The sequence below is a fragment of the Canis lupus genome, chromosome 16, assembly GCF_048164855.1.
Source record: "Canis lupus baileyi chromosome 16, mCanLup2.hap1, whole genome shotgun sequence".
In the NCBI taxonomy this organism is placed as follows: Eukaryota; Metazoa; Chordata; class Mammalia; order Carnivora; family Canidae; genus Canis; species Canis lupus.
This window is the reverse complement of record NC_132853.1, coordinates 24,823,742-24,851,009: the sequence shown is the minus strand read 5'-3', so window position 1 is coordinate 24,851,009 and position 27,268 is coordinate 24,823,742. Positions and strand designations below refer to the sequence as shown.

At 37.8% G+C, this 27,268-nt stretch overlaps 1 protein-coding gene across 3 annotated transcripts in view; it reads left to right on the top strand.

Annotated features, from left to right (window-relative positions):
* USP32 (ubiquitin specific peptidase 32) overlaps positions 1-24,382 on the top strand; it is a 217,489-nt gene extending 193,107 nt beyond the window's left edge. For all 3 annotated transcript variants that reach the window (XM_072779658.1, XM_072779657.1, XM_072779659.1), the window contains exons 25-34: positions 1,347-1,458; positions 2,512-2,723; positions 7,156-7,340; positions 10,523-10,609; positions 11,963-12,083; positions 16,523-16,714; positions 18,685-18,973; positions 20,614-21,038; positions 21,523-21,615; positions 22,102-24,382. In XM_072779658.1, the coding sequence (XP_072635759.1) occupies positions 1,347-1,458; positions 2,512-2,723; positions 7,156-7,340; positions 10,523-10,609; positions 11,963-12,083; positions 16,523-16,714; positions 18,685-18,973; positions 20,614-21,038; positions 21,523-21,615; positions 22,102-22,275 (1,890 nt within the window). In that variant the 3' untranslated portion in view covers positions 22,276-24,382. The remainder of the gene's footprint in view (positions 1-1,346; positions 1,459-2,511; positions 2,724-7,155; positions 7,341-10,522; positions 10,610-11,962; positions 12,084-16,522; positions 16,715-18,684; positions 18,974-20,613; positions 21,039-21,522; positions 21,616-22,101) is intronic.
* Positions 24,383-27,268: the final 2,886 nt, after the last annotated feature.

Here is a 27,268-nt window from a genome sequence, read left to right as displayed (position 1 = left end):
AAGTCCCATGTCTGCTCCCTCTCCCTCTGCCCTTACCCTATTCTCTCTTTCTCAGATAAATAAGTAAATCTTTTAAATTAAAAAACCCACAAGTTTCTTAATTAATGACTGAGGGAGATATTAAAACACAACAAAGACTAAACAAAAAAATTTCTCAAGTTTCCCATCCCAGAAACTTTTAAAAAGGATTGTCAAGTAATCATCAGGGGCGCCTGGGTGGCTCTGCCCATTAAGTGTCTGCCTTCGGCTCGGATCATCAGTGTCTGCTTAGTATCCCCAGGGTCCTAGGATCAAGCCCTGCATTGAGCTCCCTGCTTTCTCTCTCTCTCTCTCTTTCAAATAGATAAATAAAATCTTTTTTTGAAAAAAAAGGAAGTAATAATGATAGTGGCATTTTTTTAAAGAAGGGAAACACACATAAGTCCAGTGCTATCTATATGGTACAATCTAGCTATGTCACTATAGTATAGATTTCCTCCAGTGACCACTGCTGCTACACTTTACGGCTCTTCTATATTACTACTCTCACTAGAATTCTTCCTAAGTTAAAGTTTTATACATATTTATAAATGTTTGCTTTTACAGTTTATGAATATATTTACCTGGCCTTTCAACACACTAAGAAGTTAGAGAGCAAAGACAAATTGACACAAATCACTTCTTCCTGCATAGCAGCTAGAAAAACAGCCTGAAACTAATACTATACCATATATTAACTAACTAGAATTTAAATAAAAACTGGAAACAAAAAAAAAAAAGGTTTAGGTGGGTGGGAGAATGGGGTAATTCGGTGATGGGCATTAAGGAGGACATATGATACAATGAGCTCTGGTGTTAAAGACAGCAGATGAATAATTGAACTCTACATCTGAAACTAATAATACACTCTTAACTAATTGAATTTAAATAAAATAAGTTTTAAAATTTTTATGTAAAATAATAATAAATATGTTGCCTAGCCTGAATTGAGCCCCTGCCATTGGTATTATTAATATTTATTTTGGGGGTTTTCTAAACAAACTCACCTAATTGATGTTTTTCTCAAATGTGTAAAGCAAAGGTAAGATCTCTCTGAGGTTGGAGCTTAGATGCTTAAAATGAAGGACAAAACTTTAAGGAGCCAGTTACACACAACATACTTCTTTCTCATGGAAAGGAATAATGGTTTTATCAGTAAGGTTAGTTCTTAGTTTATCAAGCTTTCATCTTTTAGTTTAAGAAAAATTATTCAGTCATCTTGTTTTATTGGTAAAAGCATCTAAGACTTAGCTTAAATGTATCAAAGAGATGATTTTCGATTTTACCTGAAACATTTCCCCCTTCTCATCTTACCTCTTTTTCTGTAGAATTTTCCTCAGGACAACCAAAAAGTACGACTCTCAGTGAGTGGATTTTTGTGTGCATTTGAAATTCCTATTCCTGGATCTCCAATTTCAGCTTCTAGTCCAATACAGACAGGTAAGAGATCTAGAGCTCCTTGTGATTTCAGCTTTAAATTTGGCCTTACGGTTTATATTTGTTTGGGCTAAGGATATTTGGGCAAAAGAATTTTGGAGCCTGACTGAAACCTTGGTGATTATTTGACTAAATTCCTCATTTTTTAGATGAGGAGCATAAAAAAATTAAGGCAACATAAGTGATAAGTAAATGCTTATTTAACTAAATCTGCCACTGAAATTCAGATCTCTTGGTTATTTTTATTTGACATTAACATGGCAACAGATGGTATAAGAGGAATATACTATTAGGAAAATAAAACAATAAACACAACTAAAAAAAGAATCTTTTTAGGGTGAGGGTGGGAAATAAAAACAAAAAAAAAAGAATATACTTACCTAAGATTGCATGTGATTTGATACAGTTATCCATCAAGTCTTTTTGACCATATTAATATTGTCTATTCTATAATCTTTTCTATCCAATAGAATATTCACTAGTCATATGGACTGTTGAGCACTGTTGAGACTGAGGGAAATGCATTTTTAAATTAATGTAAATTTTAAAAGTATCTTTCATCATTTGTAGCAAATATATCACTTTGGTTGGAGGGGTTGTCAATGGGGAAGGATTTGCATTTGTGGGACATAAAGGTTTTTTTTTAATTAAAAAAAAGGCAACATCTAGCTAGAGGCTACTATATTTGACTAAACATTTTTTAGGAGAATAGAGAAATGAATTTGTGGAGAGGAAAAAATAAAACAAAGAATTGTTTGCATGCAACAATATGGTACTGATAAAGGTTTTTACAAAAAAAATTTGCTTAAAAGTTTCAGAAAATTTTCTAGCAGTTACTCTTGCTTTGTCATTTAGTCTTAAGTGTGAGTTAATAGAAGTAAAATTTGAAATTAAAATCTTCCAGTCAGTCTAGAATTATTATTTGAACTATGATTTCTCCCTGTCCTTTGCTAAAAATTCTCTACTACAGTGGCCTGGGTCCCCACATTATTTGAGAAAAGAGCAAAGAGAAGGCACCACAAGCTTATGATGCTGTACTTATCTTTGAATTTGTAGATTTCTCCTCTTCCCCATCTACAAATGGAATGTTCACCCTAACCACCAATGGGGACTTGCCCCGACCAATATTCATACCTAATGGAATGCCAAACACTGTTGTGCCATGTGGAACTGAGAAGAACTTTACAAATGGAATGGTGAATGGTCATATGCCATCTGTTCCTGACAATTCCTTTACAGGCTACATCATTGCAGTCCACCGAAAAATGGTTAGTTTAATGTTAGGCAAGTTACAGCTGGTCTTGCCAGTGTTTGTGAAACGTAACCACTTTCTGTCTTTGAAGCATCTTCTTTGTGTTCACTTTCAATGTATTATGTATGCTATTGTAAGTGATCAGAGCTAGGACTCAGTATCACACATGCTGGCCTATGTATGAAATGAGATTCTTCACTCATATTAAACAGCATTCGGATAGCTGGTACATCTGAATACTAATTTCTTTTAAAAGTTTGTGTCTCCTCTGTTCATGTAGGCAGGTACATCTTCTCTGCCATGTTGGTGTGGGTACCTTTGGAGATTGGTTTGTTGGTTGATTGGTTTGTTGGAGAGAAACAAGAATGTTCTTGGGTAAAACAAGTTGTTTCCTAGGACTACTATAATAAATTAGCACAAATTTGGTGGCTTAAAACAACATAAATTTATTCTTTCATAGTTCTAAAGGCTGAAAGTCTAAAATCAAAACATCTGAAATCAACAGGGCTATGCTCCCTCCAGAGGTTTTTGGGGAGAATCCTTCCTTGCCTCTTCCAACTTCCATAGGCATTTCTTAGCTCATAACTCCAATCTCTGCCTCCTTCTTTGCATGGTCTTCACCTTTTCCCTCTACTCTTCACTACTAAAATTTACTAATAAAGCATTGTCATTAGATTCAGGGGCCATCCAGATAATCCAGGATATCTCACCTGAAGATCCTCAACTTAATTACACCTGCAAAAACTATTTTGCCAGATAAGGTCACTTTCACAAGTTCTGGGGGTTAGGATGTGTACATATCTTTCAGGGAGCCATCATCCAATCCACTACATATATCATTTGCTATAGAATGAAAAAAATTAAGTACCTAGAAATAAGCTACAACAGATATACAAGGCATCTATAAGGAATACAATAGAATATTATTGACAAAAATTAAAGAGACTCAAATATTTGAAGGAATAAAACAAGGCAGTCTTGAAGAACAAAGCATGAGGAATTGAGCTACCAGATACTATGATTTTATAACACCACTGTACTTAAGACATTGTGATATTGGTATGAGAGAAGACAAATAGACCAGTGGATTAGAATAGAAAGCCCAGAAACAAGTTTGCAAATGTATGAATGCTTGATTTATAGCAAAGATGGCATTGCAGATCAGTGAGAGACAATTTTCTCAGTCTGTGGTGCTGAGATAATTGGATAGCCATATGAAACTTGACACCGACCTCTCTCATCACACAATATTCAATGCCAGGTGGACTATAGAACTAAATATGACAGCAAAATAATAAAACAACCCCCAGAAGAGAATTAAAGGTGAATACATTCATGACCTTGATGTAGGGAAAGACTGCTTAAATAGGGCACAAAAAAGCACTAAGAAGAGATAAGGAAGAGATAAATTAGATATCATTAAAATTAAAACTTTAGTTCCATCAAGAGACATCATTAAGAGGGTAAAAAGGTGGAGCACCTAGGTGGCTCCATCAGTTAAGCATCTGCCTTCAGCTCAGGTCATGAAACCAGGGTCCTGAGATCGAGCCCCACATTGGGCTCCCTGCTCAGCGGAGAGTCTGCCTCTCCCCCTGCTCAAGCTCTCTCTTACACACGCTCTCTCTCCCTCTCTCTCTTTTTCAATTAATCTTTAAAAAAAAAGAGAGAGTAAAAAGGCAAGCCTTGAAATAGAAAATGTTTACAACTCCTATAACCATCAAAGGGCTCAATCCAGAAAATACAAAGAACTAGCATAAATCATTTAGAAAAAAATCCAGTAAAAAAAAAAATGATTGATACTCAAACAGATGCTTCACAGAAAGGATATCCAAATAGCCAGTAGCCATATGAAAAAGTGATCAGCCATACTACTAACCAGGGAAACGCAAATTAAAGTCACATTACCATATAACTGTGCACCCACCAGAAGAGCTAAGATTGAACAGATTGACAGTGTTGGTAAGGATATTTGAGCAACAGAGACTCTCATACATGCTAATAAGAGTGTAAGTTAATATAGCTCTTTTAGAAATTAGTTTTCTAGTTTAAAGATAAGCAGTTCTTTTTAAGTATCTACTAAAAACAGATTTATGTGTACCAGGAAAAATGTATAAGAATATTTGTTCAGATAACAGCATTATCTGTAATAGCCCAAAGCTGAAAACAAAAAATGAAAACATTAAATGTCCATTAGTTGGGGCATCTGGGTGTCTCAGTTGGTTAAGCATCAGACTCTTGATTTCAGCTCAGGTCATGGTGTCAGGGTCATGAGATTGAGCCCCACATCAAGCTCTGTGCTCAGCAGGGAGTCTGCTGGAGATTCTCTCTCTCTCTCTCTAAAATAAATAAGTCTTTTTAAAAAAATAAATGTCCATGAATACTAGAAGGAATAACAAGTTTATATAATAGGGTATTATACAGCAATGAAAATGAATAGACTTAGAGTTATACTCAACATAAATAAACCTCATAAACATAATGTTGTGGGAAAGAAGCCAGACAAAAGAAATATAAACTAGGATTTATTTTAAAATAAAAAATTTTTAAATAGGGAAAATGAAATTGACTTTTTATGCATAAGCTACAAAACTATAAAGAAAAGCAAGGGGAAAAAAAAGAAAAGCAAGGAAATGATTACCATAAAATTCAGAAAAACTGTTAACTTTAAAAAATATATTTTATTTACTTATTTATTTAGTGAAAGAGCACGAGCAGAGCAGGGGAAACAGAGGGAGAGGGAAAGAGAGAATCCCAAGCAGGCTCCATGCTCAGCACAGAGCCTGATCTGGGGCTCAATCTTATGACCTTGAGACCATGACCTGAGCCGAAATTAAGATTTTTGTGATTGGAAGGAAGCAGAGGGAGGCCTTTAGAGTGCTGGCTATATTATGTCTTGACCTGAGTGGTAATTGTACAGCTCTTTGCTTTCTGATAATTCCTTAAAATGTACTTTTGTTCCTCTTTGAATTAATAACTCTTGACTTAAAGTGAGTTTCTGACCATTATGGATGATATTCTATGGACCATGTTCTAGACAGGATTGTACAAGTAGACAGAGAATTAAGGGGTTCTTTGTGACTTGGAATTGTCTTTAAGCACATCTCTGACTGGTCCCATCAGCTAAAATAATTGATTCATGCATTTCCCTATGTCTTTTTTTTACCAAGTGTTATCAGCATAAATTAAGAACTCTGATGTACTTTTTTAAAAAGTCTTTCTTAGAAAACAATTCTCTGCAGTTATCATGTATATGTTATATAAAGTGCTTGGTAAGTGCTAAAGCATTAATGTAGACATTTTTATAATTACTGGACCATATTGACAGCTCTTAATTTTCACCTTTTAACCAATTCCCTGTTTCCAGTTTCCTTCATGATCTATACAGCTGCTTTTGGAATGCCTAAAATTGATCTTACTGTCTGTTTGCCTCAAGTCAAGTTCCTTATCCCATCACTTCTGTGAAAGGCAACACCATGCTTAATTAAATGCTTAATTCCATGCTTCCATGCTTAATTAAATGTCCCAAATGCTCAGCAGCTTTTTTTGAGTAATCCTAAACTCCCAACCAACCTTTCAATTACAATAAACTTTTGTTTTATTAAGCAGCCATTTCTAAGCTACTTCTGTGTAGTATCTCTATATTAAGGATATCATAAAAACCTTAACATGAGGGATCCCTGGGTGGCGCAGCGGTTTGGCGCCTGCCTTTGGCCCAGGGCGCGATCCTGGAGACCCGGGATCGAATCCCACGTCAGGCTCCCGGTGCATGGAGCCTGCTTCTCCCTCTGCCTATGTCTCTGCCTCTCTCTCTCTCTCTGTGTAACTATCATAAATAAATAAAAATTAAAAAAAAAAAACCTTAACATGCTAAAAGGAAATTTTTTTTACTTTTATTCTATTATATAATTTAAAAAAAAAAAAGACTAGAGTCACTCAGCTACTTTTAAGGAGGGTGCATAAGATTTTACAACATTAAATAACTTGGTTTCATACCTTTCCAAAAGTTTGAGAATTATGCTCTAACAACTATCAATACCTTATTAGAAAATTGCATTTCAAGAGAGTTTTGGTTTACTGGCATACTTTCTAAAGAAAGGATTTTCATTGCTTTTAAAAGCCTTGAGCTATGAAACTATTACTAGTTTTTATGTATGATTTAGTGGGTATGAGAAATATTTATCAGAGAAAACTAGTTTGAAAATATTAAGTGCTGAAAACCTGTGTTTGATAGCAGTTCTGAAACTGGCAATACCTCAACCTTTCAGTGATTCCACTTGAAATAACCATTCTCTTCATATTAATAAAAGATGATTCTATCAATAAAGAGGTGTGGTGGTGACTAATTTGAAAATGATAGCGAGGCCTGTTATCGGCAGCCTTAGAAGAATGAAAGGGAGGAATCAAAGACCTGTCCTTTCAGCCTTCTCTTCTGTTGTTTGTACATACAGATGAGGACAGAACTGTATTTCCTTTCATCTCAGAAGAATCGCCCCAGCCTCTTTGGAATGCCACTGATTGTTCCATGTACTGTGCATACCCGGAAGAAGGACTTATATGATGCAGTTTGGATTCAAGTGTCTCGATTAGCCAGCCCCCTCCCACCTCAGGAAGCCAGTAACCATGCTCAGGATTGGTGAGTTTAGGGGATTAACCTACCCCTGTGGTTTCCAAACTCAAGAAGAATAATTTGTATGAATTCTGTGTGATACATAGGACGTATTCTGTGTTAGGGTTATTCACTTGTTGAAGAACCATCCAGAGAACATATAATTCAACCATTTGGTTTGATCTTTTGAGTAGGAGAGACTATACAGTTTCCTTTCATTACCTAGACATTCTAGTGTCTAATAATCCTTTCATTCTCTAATCTCTTACCTAAAATCCCTCCTGCTAATGTGTTAAATCCTTCAGGCAATATCCTTGATTTTGGTTATTACAAAACTAGAGAGTATGAATTCACCAGGAAAATTGTATCCTCTCAACCCTCTGAAATTCAGAATAAGAATAGTGAGCATTTCTATTCATGTACTCTAAAAAATTCCCATGCCATAACAAGTGATTCAGTTGGATTATTTCCATACCATGTCAGTTTAACACAGAATAATTTCATAAGTCTAGGTAAAGAAAATAAACATCTTCTGTTTCTTCTTTTCCATTCCTCCTCCCATTGTTCTATTAAATTAGTAAATGTATTTACTTCTAACAATTGTTGAGATTGTGATGCCTCATTTATATAACTAAACTGAATTGTAGTTTATTATGTCATTGTCATGGTGCAAATGAGCGTTCAGCTTCTGTGTTAACTGAATAAAGAAGTTCTCTTTGCTGATAGGTTATAGTATGGGGTTTTTTGATGACTAGGATAAGGCTTAAGGATAAGTCTTAAAGGAAAACTAAAAATAAAAGATAACCAATTGAGTTGAAGAATGTTGTGTTTAGTAAAAATATCAGGGCAAGATTAAACTTAAAGCAAATGTCTGACTAAATTGAAGAACTTCCAAATTAGTACTTTTCCCAAGGCTTGCTAAGTGAATTGGATATGGAATATGAGGGAAAGAGGTAGTTTTTCAGCCTGAGCAATTGTTTGTGAATGGTGTTAACATTTAATGAAATGAGGAAAACTGAGGAAAGAGTAGGTTTGGGGCGAGAGATGACAGGAATCAAGTTAAAGGTGTATATTATATTTTCAAGTGGGAGATACACTTAAGTGTCCTTTGCTGGAGATAGAAATATAGGTGTCATCAACACATAGTTGGTATTTAAAGCCCTGAGACTAGATGATATCATTTAGAGAATAAGAGTTAGATAGAGAAGACACCCACAACCTAATTCCTCATCCATTCCAACATTTAAAGATAGAAAAATGTCAGCAAAAGCAATTGAGAAGGAGTGGCCAGTGATATAAGAAGGAAATCAGGAGTGAGTTAGTGTCCCAGAAGTTAACTGAAAAAGTGTTTAAAGGAAGAACTGATGAGTTTCAAGTGCTGCAGAAAGATTAAGGGAAATGGGAACTGACCACTGGACTTGATAAAATGGTAGTCTTTTGTGACCTTTGCAAAAGCTTTTAGTGGAGTGGTATAGATGAAGGCATGGAGATTAGAATAGGTTAAAGAGAAAGTGCTCCTACAGGCAATAAAAAAGTTAGTAAGAGTTGATCTTTTAGAGATAACACACTGAATTTTTTTTTCCACACTGAAATATTTATGAATGAAAATGAAATATCTCCAATTTCCTTCAGAATAATCTGGTGGGTCACAATGGCCAACAGGTAGAAACAACCTAAATGTTCATCAACAGACAAATGGATAAACAAACTATGGTATATCCACACAATGGAGGATTCGTCAACCATAAAAAGGAATGAAGTTCTAATACACACTACAACATAGATGAACCTTGAAAATATCAGACGAGTGAAATAAGCCAAACATGAAAGGAAGAACTGATGAGTTATTTCTCATTAAGCTTCTGTGTGATTACCGTGTGATTTCACTTTTATAAGATATCTTTAGTAGGCAAATTCATAAACAGAAAGTAGATTAGATGTTACAAGTGTTTAGGGGGAGAGGTGTAGGGGAATTATTATTGCTTGATGCATACAGAGTTTCTGTTTAGAAAGATGAAAAATTTGTGGAGATAGATGGTGGTGATGGTTCCACAACATTGTGAATGTACTTACTGCCACTGAATTGTATACTTAAAAGTGATTAAATGGTAAATTTTATGTATATTTTACCATAGTTTTTTTTTTTAATTGAATAAAAGACTCTAGTGGAGCTAGGTAAAGGTATAGATGAAATAAAAGTGGCCAAAGGTTGATGATTATTATTATTGGGTGACAAATATATGGGGGTTCATTGTGCATTCTCTATTTTTGTGAGTGTTAATGTTAATAAATATGCATGTTTAGATTAGATGGACAAATTCCTGGAATTGAGGATCTATATAAAAGATTATTTTGAAGGACAGTGGACAAGGAAGAAAGTGAGGGTTTGAGGGCAGGGATTAGAAATTTTCTTTGGTCAAAGAATTGTTAAAGTGGTGATACTTGAATAAGTAATTTAAAAGGGTAGGAGGTGGTTGTTACAAACTAGGATATTTGGAACTGATATTTTTGGAGGTAATAAAGTCCTTATGGTTTCATTACCTTCAGCAGCCATGTAATAGCCATTACCAATTGCCAAATGTGCTGTCCTGCGTTGCTTCTTACTGGGACAAGGATGAATAAATATTTTCTTAAGTTGGAGTATCCAAGGCTATCTTGCAGTTAAAAGACATTACTCTAAAAATGTTATGTGCCTTATAGCTTTGAGTAGTTAAGGCAGGGAAAAAGGGTGCCTCTCATGTACCACAACAGGATTCTGATTAAAGAAAACTTCTAAATATATAGTTAGTCAACTCTTTTAAAAAATCATATGACCTTTCAGCTTTCTGTGCTGTGTCAATGTTCTTGTCATAGAAAGGTCTAATTATTTCAGTTTAATGTGAATTAAATCTTATGATAGGATTAGGGCTGAAGGATAATTGGTATTTGATTTCATGATTTGCTTATCTTATAAAATTTGCATGGACCACATGGGCTCTCTTAGAGACATCTGGCAGTCTAGTCTGTTTACCCTTCTGCATGGAAGCCCTGAGTGTGGTTGGTACAAGGCTGCTGCAAATGGGTTAAGATAACCAGCACTGAACCATCACCATGAGCATACTGTTATGACAGATGTCCCTGCCTTGGGTTACTTCAAGAGAAAATGAAAAGAAATTGAGACCTCAAATCAGAAATGTTTTTTATACTCTTTGGTCTATGTTCTGTTTCAGTGATGACAGTATGGGCTATCAATATCCCTTCACTCTACGAGTTGTGCAGAAAGATGGGAACTCCTGTGCTTGGTGCCCATGGTATAGGTAAAGTGATCTTCTGCAAAAGAAAATTTTAGTGGAATTGCAGCTTCAGATATTATACCTTTTTCATAAGGTTTCCAGCTTTTAGAAGAAATATTGAATAATGAGAAGCTTAAAATAAACTCAAGGAATTGTTGATTCATCTTTTCCTTATTGTGAGGACTGTAGCTTAGTTTTGCTCTTAACCCTTAGCTGGGGGATCACTGGGTGGCGCAGCGGTTTAGCGCCTGCCTTTGGCCCAGGGTGCAATCCTGGAGACCGGGGATCGAATCCCACATCGGGCTCCAAGTGCATGGAGCCTGCTTCTTCCTCTGCCTATGTCTCTGCCTCTCTCTCTCTGTGTGACTATCATAAATAAATAAATAAAAATTACAAAAAAAAAAGTCTTAAAAAAAAAAAAACCTTAGCTGTTTCTGTAAACTCTTATGATCCTCATCAAATTCATAGTTTATGATCAATATTTATTATTTTATACTTTGTACTCCTTAAATATAAATCAGCTTAGCAGTTCTGAGCCCTAGAACCATAATCTACTTACTAGACATTCCTGGAAGTCTATTTTTTATTTTTAGAAAAATTATGGGGATGGATTGGCCATTACTATTTCAGCTTGGAAAATACCTGAGTACTGAAGTCATCCTTCAGAGAGCTATAATGGACTTAGCAAAAAGAATCTAAATAGCTGCTGAAACCATGGCCTTGTCATGGTCCCTCCCCTCCCATAAATTTTTATATGTATTTATTTAATGTGCCATTTTATAAACAAGGAAATAGGCATTGTTGTATCAGATGAGTTGTCCTACCTCAGAGCATTAAATAACTAAATTTAGAATTTTCTTAGAGATGTATTATCTCAAATGTCCAATTCCCATGTCATTTATTTACCATAAAGTCCACAAATACTCATGTGCATTAACAATGTCTGTCGGGATCCCTGGGTGGCGCAGCGGTTTAGCGCCTGCCTTTGGCCCAGGGCGCGATCCTGGAGACCCGGGATCGAATCCCACGTCGGGCTCCAGGTGCATAGAGCCTGCTTCTCCCTCTGCCTGTGTCTCTGCCTCTCTCTCTCTCTCTATCATAAATAAATAAAAATTTAAAAAAAATGTCTGTCAAGTACTTCGAAAACCAGAGACTTGAGAAGTGATGAGCATGCTTCCCTGAAATAATAACTACCAGTACATATTCATGAATTGATCACTCTTAAGTTAGAGTCCCATGACAGACTGTGAACCCAAGAAAGTGGAGAAGTAGAAAGGGAGAATATTTGTGATGAAGAAAATTTAGATTCTTTCATAATTATTCCTCCCTTTAATAGATCATTGTTCTCCCCCCGCACCCCCCCCCCCCCGCCTTCAGATTTTGCAGAGGCTGTAAAATTGATTGTGGGGAAGACAGAGCTTTCATTGGAAATGCCTATATTGCTGTGGATTGGGACCCTACAGCTCTTCACCTCCGCTATCAAACATCACAGGAAAGGGTAAGTACTCAAGGCCACCATAAGATGGTGATTTTTATTTGTAAACATTTTCCCAGTTTAACTGTATTGTGCCATTTCTGGTTTAGATGATCTAAATCATCCATCAAAAAAACATTCATTGGTATTCTCTATGGCACTTAATATATTGATTGACATGAGTATATGGATATTTCAGTTTTCCCACTTCTAGATTTAATTGTATTGGGGCATTATATTTCAGAAATACTAATACAAAAAAGTAAGTCTTGAAACTTCTGGGTATAATTAAGATGTTATATTGTTTGGCCATCGCATACCAAGCAATAAATATCTCTCTGCCTATTTATTAATTATTATTGAAGCTGCAGCATTTAATAACCACCATTACTTAGCTCAAAGGCATCCCAGGGCTATAGGTGCATAATGGGCATAGTGATCAGAAAAACTAGAGAAAAGATCAAATGTTTCAAGACTGGGCATCTAAGAGTACATCTCAGTAGCTATTCTTACACTTAGCATTCCTAAAACTGGCCAGGGCACTTTTTAAATTTTGAAAATGTTACTTCGAAAAGAATACTCCATACCTAAGAAGGTTTGCCGAATAATCATTTGAAGGATAGTTTGGCTAAGTAGCAGATAGATAAAGATATGATGAATCTGATGGAGAAGTGAAAACAACAGAATCAAAGGATTGTTTTTTTAGTCACATGAAGAATTGTAGTAGCTTTTGCATTTACGTGGCTCTTGATGGAAATTTCCAGTGAACAATCTGAAAGGCTCCAGAGGACATCCTGCTTATAGAAAGAAGGGCCTACGTGACCTGTTCAATCTCACCCCATTTCCACTTTCAGTGATGCTCTTAGGGTTCCATGGAAACCAACTTGCTATTGAGATATCCTGCCTTGCTGGAAACTGGGACCACATGACTAATATCTTCCTACATAATTTCTCTTCCTACCTTTGGTTTCTGCATGTGATTAGGGAGTCACGTAGACAAAGGAGATAACTTGGTTCAAAATTGACATTATTTCCCATATATTTTATGTTTTTTTATCCCAGTGATTTACCTTCTAGGAATTTATTCTAGGGAAAAACTCTGTTTTGCTGACAAATATTTATCATAGCATTTTTTAGAATCGTAAAAAAATTTAAAACAACTTGTATGTGTCCCACATTAGAGGAATGGTTAAATAAAGCATAGTGTATTAATTGGGTAAAATATTATGCAGTCATTGAAAATAATGATTACCCAGTGTAGGAGGTGGTTTTTTGCTTTAAAGACTTTTTGTTTTTGTTTTTTTAAAGATTAACTTAGAGAGAGAGTGGGGAAGTGGTAAAGAGAGAGGGAGAAAGAGTCTCAAGCAGACTCCATGCCAAGTTCAGAGCCTGGTGTGGGGCTCAATCTCATGACCCTGAGATCACGACCTGAGCTGAAACCAAAAATCGGATGCTTAACTGACTACACTACCCAGAAGCCCCATTACCAGTTTTTTTACTGACATAACCATGTATGGGTTTTTTTAAAGCAAGGTATAAAATTTCATTTGCTGAAAAATCTTTGCAATATAAAAGAATACTATTTAGGAAAAGGACAGAAGAAAATCTGCCAATATTTTGACAATGTTTGTCTTTGTATGAAGAGTATAAAAGGGGGAGGGGCACCTGGGTGGCTCATTCAATTAAGCATCTCCCTTTGGCTCAGGTCATGATCCCTGGGTCTTGGGATCAAGTCCTACATTAGGCTCCCCATGGGGAGCTTCTCCCTCTGCCTGTGACTCTGCCTCTCTCTCTCTCTCTGTCTCTCATGAATGAATAAATAAAATCTTAAAAAAAAAAAAAAAGCCTCAATGGCTCATTTGGTTAAGCATCTGCCTTTGGCTCATGTCATGATCCCAGGGTTCTGGGATCAAGCCCCAAGTTGGACTCCCTGCTTGCACACTCTGTCTCAAACGAATAAATAAAATCTTAAAAAAAAAAAAATAGAGATTTCAAGCAGAAGAAGAAAGAGGGTATCAATGAGTTATTTAAACTATTTGAATAGTAGTAGAGAATCTGGGAATGGGTTCCAAGAGATAAAAAGGGGATCTTTGTCATTTAGGGAAATTTTATTGATAAATAAAAATTATTGTCAGTACTCAAATAGGTATTTTTATCAACCTTCCTCCTTGTCTCCATCTAGCTCTATAGCCTTTGTGTTCCATAAGAAATATAGTGAATAAAGATCAACATTCTTTACTAGCTTACTGCAGTTTGTGGTTGTCCATAAAGCATCCCTGATAGAGATAGTGGAGATGATATTTAATCAGCTATGAGAAAAGAATATTACCGTTTTTCTACTCTAATTCCAGCAACCATGATGCAACATATTTTCTTTTGAAGCATGTCAGTTTTCCTTTGGATGACCAGCTCAAAAGATGATGAAAGTTAGTATCAGAAAAGAAGTCAGTGACCTAAGGTCAAGCCAGATTTCTCGTTCAGGGGGAAAAAAAAAAAAAGATTTTTCTCTAAGTTCCTCTTCTTATAGATCTTTAGAAATGGCAGTGATGCAATGTTAAAACCGTTAAATGCATGGTCAGCCCTAGCATTTGACAGCCTGTGACTCAGCTATCATCTCATGTGGGGGAAAAGTCACACATGAAAACCTGTTGTAAACCAATGAATGTCCTGAGCCATGCCAATTTATAAGCTAGACAGCTCAGTGTTCCCATCAGAAGTTCAGGAAGGAAAACAGAAGGGAAGTTGCCTCAGGCAAAGAGAACAAATTCACCTCTGGACGGGGTGAGTAATAAGTTCAGTAATGGACTTGTGTGTGCATTGTTGGACTTGGTGTCCAGACCCCACCCTGGGATGAGACTTCCTGTGTGAAGTCTCATGGTGGCATTCATAGTCCTAATGCCGTGCCTCACCCACTATGGTTCTTGGTTGCTGTTAGGTGGCAACCAAGAATGAGAGGGGGAAGAATTCTTCCTTTCCTGTTGCAGTCTGGCTGCCTCCTCCTATCCTTCTTCCTGATCCCATACTACCTCCAACACACATACTTGCACACCTACCCCCTCTGCTCTCTTTCTCTTTCTCTAGGTTTTGCTCCAAAATCTAGCATGCTGATTAATAGAACCAGAGAGGTTTGGGCAGGTGTGAGGGGCCTTCTCAACAAAGTTGGGCATTTTTTGAGCCTGCTGTTGCTTTTATTGCCATCTCTTCCTTGTCATCTCAGTAAAAAGGCCCCGTGAAGCGGGAGACAGATGATACACATGGTATTCTGATAAGTCTCTTACATGGCATTAGCATGCAAATGAGTTTTTTCCTGTGGGGTTTCATGCTCTGGTATGTTGCCTTCTCGTGGACAGCTTTTCTGTACCCTTCCTTATTTAATACAGATCTGGCATCTGTGACCTAGTGATATTTCTCCTAGCCTCTATAAAACCTACAGCATACTAACAATGTTGTCCTTCTAGTTGAAAGTAAATGGCTGGGCATCCCAGGTGGCTCAGCGGTTTAGCACTGCCTTCAGCCCAGGGCCTGATCCTGGAGACCTGGGATGGAGTCCCACATCGGGCTCCCTGCAGGAAGTCTGCTTCTCCCTCTGCCTCTCTCTCTCTCATTCTCTGTGTGTCTCTCATGAGTAAATAAATAAAAATTTAAAAAAAATAATCTTTAAAAAAAAAAAAAAAGAGTAAATGGCCTAACCTCGACACCCCTGGCTGGAGGGCAAGCTCACATGTAAGCTGTTATAGGATTTCAAACTCATTAAATAGAGGTGCAGTAGCCACTAGACACATGTGGCTATTGAACACTTTAATGTGCCTGATTCAAGTTAAGAAGTATTGTAGATTCCAAAGACTTAGTAAAAAGGAATCTAAAATATGTCATCAATAATTCTTATATTAAAAAATAATAATTTTTATATTGATCACATGTTGAAATAACTGTTTTGGATATATTGGACTAAATAAAATATATCATTATAATTCAAAAACAAATTTTTTTTTAATTCATTCATAGAATGAATGCCTGTGTCTCTGCCTCTCTCTCTCAGGCAGAGGGAGAAGCAGGCTCCATGCAGGGAGCCCGACGTGGGACTCAATCCTGGGTCTCCAGGATCATGCCCTGGGCTGCAGGCGGCGCTAAACCGCTGTGCCACCGGGGCTGCCCTAATTCAAAAATTTTAAAGTAAACAGGCAATTCCTTGTTTATGTCATTTTGAAGAATTCAGAAAATTTTCAAGAAAAGCTATTATGGTCATATAAATTTGATCCAGGATGTTAATGGTGTAATTTTGGAAGTAATGCGCAAATACTTCATTTGCTCCAAGACTCATTTGGGTTGTGTTTTCTTTTTCTTCATGTAGAATAAAATGAGAATGAGTCACCTAACGGATGATACATAGCCATGGGACCATTTTAAACTCACTCCCTCCCTTCCACCCCTTCTCTCATTCTTCTTGTTCCCTCCACCTCCAGGTTGTAGATGAGCATGAGAGTGTGGAACAGAGTCGGCGAGCACAAGCTGAGCCTATCAACCTGGACAGCTGTCTCCGTGCTTTCACCAGTGAGGAGGAGTTAGGGGAAAACGAGATGTACTACTGTTCCAAGTGTAAGACCCACTGCTTGGCAACCAAGAAGCTGGATCTTTGGAGGCTTCCCCCCATCCTGGTATGTTACAGCACTACCTCAGAGAGCAGGAGCCTAGCATAAAGGAAAGAAGTCACGAACAAAAAGGAGTTTTGTTACTTTTGAGAAAAGAAGACCCTTCCTGTGGCTGGCAGTGTTTAAAATGCTTTTGCTGTGCAAGGTTTTTGTGTTGCACACAGAGATTGTTCTGCATGTGTTATTATTGCCAGTTCCTGCTCTGAAGGAACATACAGGCCATAGGAGAAAGAAACCAAATAGACCATTAACTATAGTTCAGTGCAGTGTGAGAAGTGCATCCTGGTGAATTTGACCTTAAGAAGAAGGTGAAAGCACTTCTGGCTCTAGAGAGAGAAGCTTTAGGCTCGCCCTTTAGGCTCTTTAGAAGAGCACCTGAGCAGCCTGAGTCTCTAATCCCACTGTGCTTGGTCACATAGCCACAGCACAGGCACACAAGTACACTGGGGTTTATATGTTCTTTTACATGTGATTTGCTACTTCTGTCTTCTTCCTTCATAGAGTAAAAGACACTTCTGTTGCTTGTCAGGGGAGTTTGAAGTGCCAGATCTTCCTGTTCATTTAAGAAAGTTTTTTCCTTAAGGGTGGAAGTATTGTATCACATGTAACTGTGAGGCACTGGTATATTTTAACCAAACCTTGTATGTATTTTTTTCTTCATGTCATCTTCCTAGTACTCTGTGAGACTATAAACGTAGGTTTTCTTTCCTTGGACCAGAACAACTTCCCAGGAAAGGATACACAGGAAATTAATAACATTAATTAGCTAGCTCCAGGGATGAGAACTCTGGGGAGAGAGGAAATGGACAGGGCCAAGCTTGGGACAGGTAGGCAGGAAGGGGGAAAGCTTATTTTTAACTGAAGTTTAAATTAACATGAAATGAAAAAAAAAATTAACATGAAATGAAATGCATAGGGCAGCCTAGCGGTTTAGCGGTTTAGCGCCGCCTTCAGCCCAGGGCGTGGTCTTAGAGACCCGGGATTGAGTCCCACATCAGGTTCCCTGCATGGAGACTGCTTCTCCCTCTGCCTGTGTCTCTTCCTCATTCTCTCTCTCTCTCTCTCCCCCCCTTTCTCTCTCTCTCTGTATCTCTCATGAATAAATAAATAAAATCTTTTCAAATAAATAAATAAATAAATAAATAAATCTTTAAAAAAAAGAAATGCATAGATTTTAAATGTCTAGTTTGATGAATTTTGATAAGTATATATACAGTTGTGTGGTAATCAGAACATACACAATAAAGGCATTTGTATAAAAACTATGTTTTTGATGTCTTTAAAGAATAGTGAAGAATAAATGTTATGGTGGGCTGCTGTAGATCCATATACCAGTATGCCCCTGTAACACAGTAAATTGTTAGCATTTAGGGTAGAGATAGCGACCCAAAGATCTGTGCCCACACTGGATTGTATAATAACACTGTGTAAGATTAGAGGAATCTGTTGCTCTTAAAAAAGGAAAGAGAAGCCACAACAGAAAGGGGAGATTCTTACACTCTTTAGGACAGTGAAACTCCCTGGTAACAACCAAAGATATGGTAGGAAACAAGAGGCCTCCTATTGGAGATTGGGTACGTTTCACCCATTTTCCTTCAGCATAGTCTTCTGTCTTCATGACAGAAGTATATTTGTGAGCGGATCTTCTATGATGTTGGAAAATGGTAAAGATCAGAGTGGGTTACAGGCCCAGGAAGCAGGAAGACACGCAAACATGGGTTCCTAGGATGTTGCAGAAATTTGGGAAGAATTTAGGATGTGTACAGACTATGAAATTAGGGAGATACTATGTTAGCCATATATTTAAAGGCCAGTGTCCCCACTGATAACTCTGTTACATAATAGATGCATTCTTTTTGAAAAAAAAAACATATATACTCTTGAACATTCACATGTATTGGACTTGGGGTTTTTTAATGTAATTTTGTATCTTCTGAACCCTTTAATGTAATTGTTTTCTACCTTTCCTTCTCCAGATTATTCACCTTAAACGATTTCAATTTGTAAATGGTCGATGGATAAAATCACAGAAAATTGTTAAATTTCCTCGTGAAAGTTTTGACCCTAGTGCTTTTTTAGTACCAAGAGACCCAGCCCTTTGTCAGCGTAAACCACTCACACCCCAGGGGGATGACCTCTCTGAGCCTAGAGTTCCATCAGGAGACATGAAGAAAGCGGATGCTCAGAATTCAACTGGAGAAGAGGATGTGCTCCTGAGCAAGAGCCCATCTTCACTCAGTGCAAACATCATCAATAGCCCTAAAGGTGAGGGAGCCTGGAGGGGCTCATGGGGCCCAGATGTCACCCGAGCTTTCTCGGGACCCCCATAGGTTGCATGTTTCCCTCAGTCTTCCATTCTGGAGCAACTGCTTGGTGAGGTAGAAGGAATCTGTCTGGGATCAGACCTATCTAGATTTGAGTCACCTGTGTGACTTTTAGCAGAAGACACAGCCTCCCTAAATCTATTTTCTCATTCATAAAAGTTCCCAGAGTCTGATGATTTGCTGGCTCAGCGGTTTAGCGCCTGCCTTTGGCCCAGGACGCGATCCTGGAGTCCCGGGATCGGGTCCCGCGTCGGGCTCCGGGCATGGAGCCTGCTTCTCCCTCCTCCTGTGTCTCTGCCTCTCTCTCTCTCTCTCTCTCTCTCTCTCATTCTCTGTGTCTAAAATAAATACATACATACAGACATACATACATACTTTAAAAAAAAAGAGGGTGAAGCACCATATATGCCTGACACATAATGGTGATCATGAGTGATAGTTGTTATCCTTGTTCCCTTACAGCAGAGGTTCTAAAAGTGTAGTCTGGGAATCCCTAGAGAGTCTCTCAGAGACCCTTTCAGGGAGCCTGGAGGAGTAGAACTATTTTTATAAGAATGCTAAGAACAGTACTCACCTTTTCAACTTTCATTCTATCACAGATATGCAGTAGAGTCAGAGCCACCATGATATTTGAGGATATCGTTGGTGAAATATGTTCTTATGTATTGTATTTTTTAATTCCTCAGTTTTAATTTCTAATATGATTAATATTTATAGATATAACCCACATAAACAGAAGTTCTAGGGATCTTCAACAATTTTTGACAGTATAGGAGATGAAGGAGGCTATGACCAAAAAGTTTGAGACCCACTACCTTACCGGGTTGTTGTGAGAGAGAGAGATAGTAGAGAGAAAATTTCCTTTTTTTTTTTTTTTTTAAGATTTATTTATTTATTTATGATAGACATAGAGAGAGAGAGGCAGAGACACAGGAGGAGGGAGATGCAGGCTCCATGCCGGGAGCCCGACATGGGACTCAATCCCGGGACTCCAGGATCGCGCCCTGGGCCAAAGGCAGGTGCTAAACCGCTGAGCCACCCAGGGATCCCCGAGAGAGAATTTCCAATACGGTGCCTAGCAATAGTAATTGCTTAATAATTGGTGATCATATTTTTTAATGTAATTTGACAAGGGAGAATATGTATTTGTAATATGTCTTAGTCTAATTGTTTTGAACTGAATCTGACCTAATATCTTTCGGCTGTTTATTTTTATTTTATTTATTTTATTTTAAATACAGTATAGTTAATATATTAGTGTTATATTAGCCTCGGGTGTACATCTTTCTGCTGATTTTATTTTCTCTTTTCTCCTCTTCTTTTCTCTTTTCATCTTTCTACTGGTTTTAAGTCCCTACATGGTACATGTTTTCAGGATGTTGCTACCTGTGGGAGCGTGGCCTGAGGAAGACAAGAATGTAACTTATCAGCTCCATGATAGGAATAAAAAGCTGGTCAGAACACCCCTGTATTTACCTTTATGTGTACACTTGTGAAGTTGGCTTCAAAGTTAGCATTTAGTGGCTGGTTAAACTTGTGGCATTGGGATTTATGAATCTTTTCCTTTTCTCCCTTTCACAGGTTCACCTTCTTCATCAAGAAAAAGTGGAACCAGCTGTCCCTCCAGCAAAAATAGCAGCCCTAACAGTAGCCCTAGGACTTTGGGGAGGAGCAAAGGGAGGCTCCGGCTACCCCAGATCGGCAGCAAAAATAAACTGTCAAGTAGTAAGGAGAACTTGGATGCCAGCAAAGAGAATGGGGCTGGGCAAGTTTGTGAGCTGGCTGATGCCTTGAGCCGAGGGCACATGCTGGGGGGCAGCCAAACTGAGCTGGTCACCCCTCAGGACCACGAAGTAGCTCTGGCCAATGGATTTCTCTATGAGCATGAGGCATGTGGCAACGGCTACAGCAATGGTCAGCTTGAAAACCACAGTGAAGAAGACAGCACTGATGACCAAAGAGAAGATGTTCATGTTAAGCCTATTTATAATCTATATGCAATTTCGGTAAGTGGTTTGTTACATGGTTCTCAGAATGATCTGCCCTTCTCTGTGGTTTGTTCAGTCATCTTCATTCATTCATCATCATTTTTTCAGGGCCTGCTTATTTGCTAGCCATTGAGCTTGGTGATAGACAAAGTTAGCAGTAGAAATCTTGGCCTTCTAGGTAGAATCCAGGGTGCTCCCAGTGCAATTCAGGGGATAATCATGTAATCACTATCATTGGAGTCGTGGATTCAAGGCATCAGAGTTATGTACACCTAAGGAATTTTTGCTTTTTAAAAATAATTACAACTATAAAATGGTAAGATTTAGAGCTTTTAAATTTTGACTTCTCTTTTTGTTTTGTTTTTAGAAAAGGGTAGGTGGTTCCAAAACATTCTTTTTAATCACCTAAGTGATTGGTGTTTTCCTGATTAGGTCCTAGTACTGCACCCTGGCCATTCTGCTCTTAACGACTAACATACCTCTGCTTTCTTCTCTCTTACAGTGCCATTCAGGAATTCTGGGCGGGGGCCATTATGTCACTTATGCCAAAAACCCAAACAGCAAGTGGTACTGTTATAATGACAGCAGCTGTAAGGTAAATATCCCCAGTCTTTGCATAAAAGAAACAGAAATGTCAACAGATTAGGAGACATTTGTTGAAATAACGGACTTTGTCCCAAGTAGGAAATACTTATTTCTGTTAGAGTCAGTGTATAGGTGCCTTCAGTATTAAAGGGGCAAAAGTGATGTGCCAAGTAGAGAATGAAAACATGAACAGTGAGTAAAAAGAAGGTGTTAGTTAATGAGAAAAAAAGTTATCTTTTGAGCTATATTAGGATTTGAGCTATTTTTTTTTCTTTTGTCATTCTTTTGATTTTCTTGTGGTCAGAGTATCTTCCCCAAAACAAACAATGAAAATAATAGGGCTTACTTTAGGGCAGGTATCAAACTGCCAAAATATTAAGCTGATTGGAAGCAGTCTGGTTTAGTAATTAAAGAAGGTTGGTCTTCCCTTCCTTAGCAAGGATTAAGAGGCAGCATAGTGATGGCTTTTTATTAAAGGCTTTTCTTGCCCCTTCAGGAACTTCACCCTGATGAAATTGACACCGACTCTGCCTACATTCTTTTCTATGAGCAGCAGGGGATAGACTATGCACAATTTCTGCCAAAGATCGATGGCAAAAAGATGGCAGACACAAGCAGCATGGATGAAGACTTTGAGTCCGATTACAAAAAATACTGTGTGTTACAGTAAAGCTACCACTCTGGCTGCTAGACAGGTTGGTGGTGAGGGAGATGACTCCCTGTAGCTGACATTTGGCAGAAGCGTCGCTGAAAGGCAAGCTAAATGTAGTTATTTTATCCTGTGACCCTGAAGCACAAAATAAAAATCCTAATTAAAATAGCAGTTAACATAACAGTAGTAATACTTTGGTTTGGGAGGTGTCTCACACAAGCTCTCTGGTAGAGAACTTTCAGGCAGAGCCCACCATTAGCCTGTAAACAAAAGGGTTTTTTTGGCACCAGCCACCTGGGACCAAATAAGAACTAAATTGTGCTTGTCCAGATATAAACAAACATGTAGTGAGTGTAGAGTTTACCAATAATCATAACAAAATGCTAAGAATTTCCTTGGAGTCAAAGTCAAACAAAAAATTGTAGTGTTGTCTGGGGACGACATGATATGCTACCTCCTTTTTCCTGAAGTTTTATTCCATTATATTGACAAGATGGAGAAAGCAAGATCAGAAAGTGTGCAAAGGATTTTTAAGGCATGGACACACATTTTTCTATTTATTTTTTAAAACATTTTCCCCACTCTTTCTATGCCTTTCTTGCTTTTTGTTTCTGATGTTGTGTTTGTGTTTGAGACACAACCAGTCATTCATGGCAGAGGTGTATATAAATGGTCAGTTTGAAAGGGATAATATCTTAAGAGCTGTGTGCCTTCTACCCAAGGCCTTGGTTGGAGACCCTGTAGAGGGGGAGGAAAAAAAGCATCCTGAGAAATCCATCTAAAATAGTCCTCCAGATAGAGGCATCTTATTTTGAGGATACTTCAGGTGTCCTCAAAAGTGTATCCCCACCACTGCTGAAGCACGATTGGAGAGTCACCAATATTTGCACCATCGTCACATGCCCACATTGCACAAGAGCTGAGAGGGAAAGTGGCATCAAAGCTGGAGGTGTTTTACAACTGGTGGTTGTTTGTTCTTTGTTTCTTTGTTTTGCACTTTAAAAGAAGAGAGAATACATGCAAGTGAACTTTTTAAAACATGTTCATATTTGATGGCTGTAAGGGCTATAAATTAACTTGAATATGGGGTATTTTGCCCCATCACGTTAAATTCAAAAACAAAACACATCCCACACACTGGTAGTGTGTATTTTTAATTTAATTGGTGGGTTTAGGAAGTAAGCTTTTGTTTTGTTTGCATATCCCATCTTTTCTTTTGTGTGTGTGTTTGTCTTTTTTTTCTTTCTTTTAATAATTTCACAGTAGTGGCCATCAGAAGTTATGTTTCTTTGCTCACTTCATTTTTTTCCTCTGATAATTCAAAACTGGAACAAAAGTATAAATGTTATTTATTTCAGGCAGCATGTTTTTTCCCCTGTGTTGTTTTTAAATATATGTGAAGTAAATATTTCTCCCTTTTTTTCCAGTCTTTTTTTTTTTTTATCATCTGGACCCTGGAAGTGATTCTCATTAATTATTAGATTTTATTAACCTTCCTTCCTCACAGATAGTAGGTACCAATTTAGTTAAGCATTTGTGTTCTGATCTCTGCAGCCGATTATTAGCCGGTTCTTCTCGGAGCATTTGGAAAGATAGTTTTAAATGGCTACCTAAGTTGAAACCCTATTTAGAAAAAGGCTGTAATTACAAGTAGGAAGGAGTGGCCTAAAAGGTAAAATATGAGGAAGTCAGACAAAATGCAGGCTTTATAGTTTCATGATTTCAGTATATAAAAATCTGTCCATTTCTACATGGACAAGTCCCATGAAAAAGTGGAAGATTTTAAATAATTTCCTTACAGATGTTTTATTTAAGCAGGTAGCACAATCTACTAATGTTGTTTGATCTGTGTTTGTTATATTGGTTGTAATTAATTTTTTAATTCATGACTAGCAGAAAATTTATTAAATTAACTATTAACTACATTCACCTTGTAAATTACTGTATAAAACTTGTTGACAATGCACTGACTTTAGAAAGATGTTAATGTACATAAATAGAGTGTAAATAAAATAGTGTTGATGTACTGAAATATGAACTGTATAAAAAAGTATTGGTAATTGTATATGGAGTGTACCTGTTTATCTGTAACTATTATCCAAACAAATTAAATACTGTGGATGCATCTATGTGCTGTTTTTCCTCTATACAAGTAAACACCAAAAAAGTCAAAATTTTCAGCATTTCTGTGACCCTATTTAATTCTCTTACTTGAATACCTACCTGACTTATAGAGTGGATGCTCCATCTCCAAAAGAATGGAAACTGTTGAAGGTAGAACAAGATCCCTGCAGTGACCAGGTGAATTGATTTAAACTCTGTTCACATCCCTATTAGGAAATTGTTTGGAAGGCATTCGCATGGGAAGGAGGGGATGTGTATGAGAGCTGGTAGTGAACAGAGACTTGATGAAGGAGGTCTTAACAATAGTTTTCTTGCCTATTGATGAGGTCAAGAGGAAAACTTATCATTGAATAATGCCTTAAAACAATCCTGAATTTCTAGGGGGCGCTGAGAAACCAGGGATATCCCTGGGTTGTCTGGGAGGTCACTGAGGAAGCAGTTGGCAGTGGGTCCTTCACCCTCAGTCCCTATTTGTTTATCTTTAAAAATAGAATGCCTACCTCTTGGCCTTATCTTAAGTAAATGAAATATACAAAAGCCTGGCAGCAGTTCCTTGGTAAATGCTCAATGAATGTCGAATCCTACCCCCATGAGATTCAATCATGTTTTGCAAAGAGGTTTTTTTTACTCTTGCTATTTTAATGCTAAAAGAATTTAATAGCTCTTTGCTCAAATTCTTGAAAACAGGAACACATATTAAAAATGTATAGAATGAAACATGTTGAATCAGCATCGGTATTATTTTGTTTAAAAAAACATTCAGAAGTCATCAAAAATAAAGTACGGCTCCTAAAGTGCCAGTCTATGTCTCTGGCTTTCTAAAGGACAGTCTTGAAAAGAACCAGCCCATGGAGATGGGTAAGCATTTTGTTTCTCATTTCTGAGTGGCGCTTTAAATTAAGAGAGCTCTTTGGCCTCCCAGCCTCTCTACTACTTGGTGGCATTGCTCACTGTGGGCTCCTTTCATAATTGCAGACACAATTGAATTGAAGCAAATTGATGAATTGCTACATTTCCCCCAATTATTTTAAGGGTGGAATATAGGATTTTATTAGGCCAGAGCTAGAATGTGTAGCTTAGGGAACAGATATCCTAGTTTCCCTGATGATGTACCAGCAGATTTCTTAGTATTGACATCACAAAGTCAAAAGTGCACACACCCACCCCTACGATCAGACACTCATAGAAGACAGTACAAATAAAAAGAGGATGTCTTTAGGTTTGCCAAACTTCCTGAACAATGAGAAGCAAAATAGTAAATAAGAATGCAAGAATTGCAAACTCAGAGGCCTATAGGGACCAAGTTTGGGAACAGAGTGTAAGAGTTGCAGGTTTACCCTTTCACGAAGATGGCGCGCCGAAGGCGAAGAAGGAAACCCCTGCCCCTCCCAAAGCCGAAGCCAAAGCAAAGGCTTTGAAAGCTAAGAAAGGTGCTGAAAGGCATGCACAGTCACAAAAAAAAGAAGATTCACATGTCACCTACATTCCGACAACCCAAGACCCTGCGTCTCTGAAGGCAGCCCAAATATCCTCGAAACAGCGCCCCCAGGAGAAACAAGCTTGATCACTATGCCATCATCAAGTTCCCCTTAACTACTGAGTCAGCCATGAAGAAAATAGAAGACAACACACTTGTGTTCATTGTGGATGTCAAGGCCAATAAGCACCAGATCAAACAGGCTGTGAAGAAGCTCTATGACATTGATGTGGCCAAGGTCAACACCTTGATCAGGCCTGATGGAGAGAAGAAAGCATATGTTCGACTGGCTCCTGACTATGATGCTTTGGATGTTGCCAACAAAATTGGGATCATCTAAACTGAGTCCAGCCGGCTATAAATCTAAATATAAATTTTTTCACCATTTAAAAAAAAAAAACAAAAAAAACAGGTATAGCCCCGGATGAGAATGGGGAGTGATGGGGATTTTGGTGGGTTCTAGGACACACATCCATCTAAGGCTCCCTTTGATTGTTGCCATGCAGGAATGTGGCCCCCGTGTTACCATATCGTTTTTTTACCCATAAAGAGAAACCAGAAATCCAGATATTAATACAAAATACCCAAGTTAGAAATGTCAAAAATTAACTTTTAAAAAGTTTTTAAACATTGTTCAAAAGCCTATCTGCGGGCAGCCCGGGTGGCACAGTGGTTTAGCGCCGCCTTCAGCCCCGGGCTTGATCCTGGAGACCCAGGATCGAGTCCCACGTCGGGCTCCCTGCATGGAGCCTGCTTCTCCCTCTGCCTGTGTCTCTGCCTCTCTCTCTCTGTCTCTCTCACGAAAAAATAAATAAAATCTTAAAAAAAAAAAAAAAGCCTATCTGCAAGCCAGATTCAGGCTACCAGTATATGCGCTTTGGTAAGTAGAAAGGTTATGGACTTAGAGTGTATTAAATCAAAAGGTTGTAGTTCAGCTATTACAACCACTATTCACTAAAAATGCTCAGATTTCTTGTGACCAATGAGAATACCATTTTATCTCAAAAGGTTATTATAAGTAGATAATATATGTAAATAGGCACAGAATCTGACACCTATTAAGTGCCCAAATAACAATATTCTTTTCTCATTTAGGGAAACAGAACACAGGTATAAGACAACAGTAATGTTACAAGTTCATTACCAATCCAGAAGTATATAGCTTAACAACCTGTAAGCATGTTTTAGGTACAGAGCTGTGTTAGGCTCTCTAGGGCAGCAGTTCCCAGCCTGGCAATTCACCAGTATCATCAAAATCAACTAGGAGTTTGTTAAAAGTGCTGATTCGAGGGTCCCACCCATCATTGTCATATTAAACCTGTGCTCTGTACTCTACACTCAGATTTATGAGATCTTCTCCCATACAGGCCAAGAATCTGCATTTTAATAAGTTCCTCAGGGGAGAATGTT